Source organism: Saimiri boliviensis, chromosome 2, assembly GCF_048565385.1.
Source record: "Saimiri boliviensis isolate mSaiBol1 chromosome 2, mSaiBol1.pri, whole genome shotgun sequence".
In the NCBI taxonomy this organism is placed as follows: domain Eukaryota; kingdom Metazoa; phylum Chordata; class Mammalia; order Primates; family Cebidae; genus Saimiri; species Saimiri boliviensis.
Window position 1 is genome coordinate 188,612,797 of NC_133450.1, and position 6,000 is coordinate 188,618,796.

At 52.3% G+C, this 6,000-nt stretch overlaps 1 protein-coding gene across 5 annotated transcripts in view; it reads right to left on the reverse strand.

Moving 5' to 3' along the window:
• Positions 1-647, reverse strand: part of RNF38 (ring finger protein 38) — a 154,685-nt gene extending 154,038 nt beyond the window's left edge. For 3 of the 5 annotated variants that reach the window (XM_039474980.2, XM_039474978.2, XM_039474975.2), the window contains exon 1: positions 319-646. In XM_039474980.2, coding sequence (XP_039330914.1) covers positions 319-571 — 253 coding nt within the window. In that variant the 5' untranslated portion in view covers positions 572-646. Of the gene's footprint in view, positions 1-318 lie in introns of all 5 variants that reach the window. The other 2 variants (XM_039474976.2, XM_074395046.1) reach the window with 2 other exon arrangements.
• Between the last annotated feature and the right edge of the window lie 5,353 nt (positions 648-6,000).

Sequence of the window (6,000 nt, forward strand, 5' to 3'; positions counted from 1 at the left end):
CTCACCAGCTATGTGACCTTGGGCAAGTCACTTCCCCCTCTAAGCCTCGGTTTCCTCCTCCGCCGAACAGAGACCTAGAGAGGTCCTGCCCTGAACACCCTGGGGGAGGGGGCTATCCACCCGGTGGGAAAACGCTTTGTGAGCCGCTCGGCGAGGCAGAGGAGCACGGCTCGCAGGGGCTCCGGGGCCGGACAAAGCTGACCCGGACAACGCTCCTCCCCCTCGACGGGGCCGGACGGCTGTACCTCACGCCTCCGGCCCCCACCCGCCGGACCAACCCACGCCCCTCCCCGCCTGGCCCGCTCCGGGACCCCGTACCTGTTCCCGGCGCTCGGGCGCAGGCGCCGCCACCCTGAGCGCCCGCCCGGAGAGGCCCGTGGCCCAGAGGGCTGAGGCGGTCCGTGGCGGCGGGCTCCGGCCGGGGCGGCGGCGGTGCGGGGCGCGGGCGGCGCGGGGGCCCGAGCTCGGCGGGGCCCGGCCTGGGAGACGACGACTGAGGCTGGAAGTGCGCGGCGGCGGCGGCTGCTGAGGCGGCGGCGGCGGCAACCGCGGCGGCGGCGCTTCCGCTCATGGCGGGGCCGCGAGCAGCGGCTCCGGCTGCGACTCGACTCCGGCGCGGCGGGCGCTGGCTGGGCCCCGGCCGGCGGCAGCAGTGGTGGCGACGGAGGCGGATCCCGAAGGGGGAGGAGGCGGAGCCGGGAAGCGGCGGCGGCGGCGGAGGGGGCGGGGACGCCGAGCCGCCGCCGCCAATGAGCGCGGAGCTCCTCAGATGCGGCTCCGGGGGCGGGCGGGCGGCGCCGAGGGGTATCCTCAGTCTCCGCCGCTCCCTGAGGCGGGGAGGCAGAGCACGGGTTACCCGCCGGGAGAGCCCGGCTCTAGGGGCTGCCCCGCCCCTGGGGCGCGGCCACGGGGCTCTGGGGCTAGGCCTCGCGCGACCCGACACCGAGCTGCGCTTGGGCTCGGCTGTGCTGGGGTTCGCGCCCGCGAGGGGGCCGGGAGTTCGGCCCAGACAGCTCCTGCTCGCAGCCCGCCCGCCAGACTCCCTCCTCCGCTCCCCCGCACTGGAACTGCAGCCTCCTCTCCCTCTCTTGGCTGTTTCCTTAAAGTTTTTCCCTTTCAGACACTTAGGAAAGAAACTCTCCCTTCTGTTCTTAGGCTGCGTTTCAGTGATAAAGTAGTCCTCGCGGACCCAGAGAGAACAGCAGAGAGAGAGACGAAAGAGATGGAGACGAGCTGCGGTCCCTGAGTCCCCGAGACCATCTTGAATGTTTAGCTGAAGTCAGCTGGGCTCAGCCCTGCATCTCGCCCCTTTCTCAGTTTAGATGCCCTTGTTAGAAAACTTAGAGAAAAATATCCAGTCCAGGTGGGCCTAGTAAAAGAAGGGGAGGCTGTAAGGTAAGGAAAGGCTTTTGAGCTGTGCCGACGGCTTTCCTATGAGGGGAAGAGTTATGCGAGTTGGTGACCCTCTTTGGGCCCTTCTCCACTTGGATGTGATGTTGCTCACTGCAACCATTTCCTCCTTATGTTTCTCTGGCTCTCATATCAACGCTGTAGAGGAGCAAAATAAACTCAACCATGTGTTAGGGGTGCCTCTAAGTGCAGGCACGTGGGTGGGCCGGGGTTCGGCTAAACTGCTGAGTAGATCATTTCAATAAAGTCTTATCCCTTAGCCTTTCCCCACCTGCAGCCACCAACTGAGCAGAGAGAGAAAGAGCTCTCTTTGAATCTTTGATAACAGACATTTCAAATTCCATGCTGACGCTTAATAGGTGCCTGATCATTCATGCTGGTTTTTCCGTCATCACCAATGGGAATACAAGGATAAAAAAGATAATAGTCGAGGACTTCAAAGAGTTTACAATCTCATTGGAGGACAGTGAGATATTTTTAGAAGTTAAAAACTTACCCGGGCACGGTTGCTCATTCCTGTAATCCCAGCACTTTGGGAGGGTGAGGCGGACGGATCACCTGAGGTCGGGAGTTCGAAACCTGCCTGACCAACATGGAGAAACCCCATCCTACTAAAAATGCAAAATTAGCCAAGCTTGGTGGTGCATGCCTGTAATCCCAGTTACGCAAGAGGCTGAGGCAAAAGAATCGCTTGAACCCAAGAGGCGGAAGTTGCAGTGAACCAAGTGAGCCGAGATGGCGCCGCTGCACTCCAGCCTGGGCAACAAGAGCGAAATTCTGTCTCAAAAAAATATAAATAAATAAATAAAAACTTAAGGATGAAGGCCGGGCGCGGTGGCTCAAGCCTGTAATCCCAGCACTTTGGGAGGCCGAGGCGGGTGGATCACAAGGTCAAGAGATCAAGACCATCCTGGTCAACATGGTGAAACCCCGTCTCTACTAAAAATACAAAAAATCAGCTGGGCGTGGTGGCACGTGCCTGTAATCCCAGCTACTCAGGAGGCTGAGGCAGGAGAATTGCCTGAACCCAGGAGGCGGAGGTTGCGGTGAACCAAGATCACGCCATTGCACTCCAGCCTGGGTAACAAGAGTGAAACTCCGTCTCAAAAAAAAAAAAAAAAAAAAAGGCCGGGCGCGGTGGCTCAACCCTGTAATCCCAGCACTTTGGGAGGCCGAGGCAGGCGGATCACAAGGTCAAGAGATGGAGACCATCCCGGTCAGCATAGTGAAACCCCGTCTCTACTAAAAATACAAAAAATTAGCTGGGCATGGTGGCACGTGCCTGTAATCCCAGCTACTCAGGAGGCTGAGGCAGGAGAATTGCCTGAACCCAGGAGGCAGAGGTTGCGGTGAGCCGAGATCGCGCCATTGCACTCCAGCCTGGATAACAAGAGTGAAATTCCGTCTCAAAAAAAAAAAAAAAAAAAAAAAAAAAAAAAAACCTTAAGGATGAGTAGGAGCGTTCACCAAGTGGGGCAGGTTGGGGAAAATTGGACTAGGAAAACATCAAGATTATATTTGGCCGAGGGACCTAAGATTTTCGGAATCCCATCCTTGACTTTTTGGTGACAGAGGAAGTAGGTAATATATTATTAGCTGGAGCTTGGGCCTCAATGCCCACTGTAGAACACCTGTCAACTACTGTATGGAGGCATCTTTCCTCTGGTAGGTCTCAGCAGCCTTAAGCAACATTGGATTTATTTCTGTGCCAAAGCCCAAACCCCAGTTTCAGCTTCTACAGCCCCGATTTGAGCAAATGCCTTGACTACCAGCCCTAAAAGAAAAGGGACAGATGACCAGTTTAATCCAGTAACCAAAGGAGCCCATCCCAGGATGCCTTGAGGCCAGGAAGAAACGAAAAAATAAAGGGAGAGGGCCAGGCAAAGCTTTGGACCATGTCACCTTGACAGTTTAGGGAAACCAAAGAAAGAATGGACCACATTCATGTTGGCTGCCATCTTTATCTCTTAAATTTCCTTCCCCCCATGATGATCAGGAAGAGAGATGAACATTGGGGTTTAGCAAACAACAGGTTTAATAGGACTGGAGCACAGCCCTGGTGATGAGCGGTAAGAAAATAGCACACTGGAATGTTAAGACAAGACCAGATCATGAAGAGTCTTAAATGCCATATTGAAGGCATTTGAACTTAACCTGAATAACTAAAAGGAGCCCTTGAGGACATAATGAGGGAATTATGTGATTAGATTGTATATTGGAAAGACTCTGGCTGCTGTGTAGAAAATGGATTGGAGGGTACTATGGTTTGAGTATTTATTCCCTCCAAAACTCATGTTTAAATTTAATCCCCAGGCTGGGCACAGTGGCTCACGCCTGTAATCCCACCACATTCGGAGGCTGAGGCAGGCAGATCGCCGCAGTCAGGAGTTTGAGACCAGCCTGACCAACATGGAGAAACTCTGTCACTACTAAAAATACAAAATTAGCTGGGCATGGCGGCCTATGTCTGTAATCCCAGCTACTCAGAGGCTGAGGCAGGAAAATTGCTTGAACCTGGGAGGTGGAGGTTGCGCTGAGCTGAGATGCTGCCATTGCACTCCAACCTGGGCAACAAGAGAAAAACTCCATTTCTTTTTTTTTTTTTTTTTTTGAGATGGAGTTTCGCTCTTGTTACCCAGGCTGGAGTGCAATGGCGCGATCTTGGCTCACCGCAAACTCCGCCTGGGTTCAAGCAATTCTCCTGCCTCAGCCTCCTGAGTAGCTGGGATTACAGGCACGCGCCACCATGCCCAGCTGAACTCCATTTCAAAACAAAAAAAATTTAATCCCCAATGTGGTAGTATTGAGAGATGTAGCATTTAAGAGGTGATTGGCAGAGCCCTCATGAATGTGTTGATTCATACATAGATTAATGGGCCATCATGGGAATGGGACTGGCCCTTGTAAGAAGAGAGACCTAAGCAAGGATGTTAAGCCCTTTCACCATGTGATGCTCTGTGCCACCTCAGAACTGTAGAGTCCCTACCAGCAAGAAAACCCTCACCAGATGTAGCCTCTCAACCTCAGACTTTGTAACTAAAAAATACATTCCTTTTCTTTTTATTTATTTATTTATATATATATATATATATATTTTTTTTTTTTTTGAGACGGAGTTTCACCCTTGTTACCCAGGTTGGAGTGCAATGGCGCGATCTCAGCTCACCACAACCTCCGCCTCCTGGGTTCAGGCAATTCTCCTGTCTCAGCCTCCTGAGTAGCTGGGATTACAGGCACGTGCCACCATGCCCAGCTAATTTTTTGCACTTTTTTCGTAGAGACGGGGTTTCACCATGTTGACCAGGATGGTCTCGATCTCTCGACCTCGTGATCCACCCGCCTCGGCCTCCCAAAGTGCTGGGATTACAGGCTTGAGCCACCGCGCCCGGCTTATTTATATTTTTTTAAAGACGGGGTTTCACCATGTTGGTCAGGCTGGTCTTGAACTCCCAACCTCAGGTGATCCGCCCGCCTTAGCCTCCAAAGTACTCGGATTACAGGCGTGAGCCACCGTGTCCGGCCATACATTCCTTTTATTTTCTTCTTTTTATTTTTGAGATGGAGTCTCACTCTGTCTCCCAGGCTGGAGTGCAGTGGTGCGATATCGACTCACTGCAACCTCTGTCTCCCGGGTTCAAGCAGTTCTCCTGCCTGAGCCTCCCAAGTAGCTGGGATTACAGACACCAGCGACCACATCTGGCTAACTTTTTGTATTTTTGGTAGAGACAGGGTTGGCCAAGCTGCTCTCGAACTCCTGACCTCAAGTGATCCACCCACCTTGGCCCAAGTGCTGGGATTACAGGCATGAGCCACCAGCCCTGGCCACTTTTTAAAGCCGAATACTATTCTACTGTATGTATATACCTCAAATTGTTTATCCCTTCATCTGTTGATGGACATTTAGGTTGCTTCTACCTTTTGGGTATGTGAATAATCTTGCTAGAACATCGGTATACACTAGTGTCTATCTGAGTACTGCTTTTAGTTCTTTTGAGTATACACCTAAGAGTAGAAATGCTGATCATATGGTTATTCTATGATTAACTTTTTGAGGAAGCACCAAACTATTTTCTGTAGGGGTTGCACAATTTTTGCATTCCCACCAGCAATGCAAAAGGATTCCAATTTTTAAATAATTTTTTTTTTTAGAGACAGGGTTTCACAATATTGGCCAGACTGGTCTTGAACTCCTGACCTTGTGATCCGCCCACCTCAGCCTCCCAAAGTGCTGGGATTACAGTTGTGAGCCACCACGCCCAGCCTAAATTTCCAATGTATCCCCATTCTTGCTAACACTTGTTATTCCACACCCACCCTCACCATTTTCTTCATAGTAGCCTTCCTAATGGGTGTGAAGTGGTGTCTCATTGTGGTTCTGATTTGCACTTTCCATTTCACTTCCAAGCCTAGCACAACGTCTGTTTACTTGTATTTGTCCCAGCCTGGCTTGCAAATCATTATTTTATTTGGGGGCGTTAATGAGGGAGTGGAGGAGAGAAATTACAAGAAAATACTGGGCCGGCGCGGTGGCTCAACCCTGTAATCCCAGCACTTTGGGAGGCCAAGGCGGGTGGATCACAAGGTGACCAT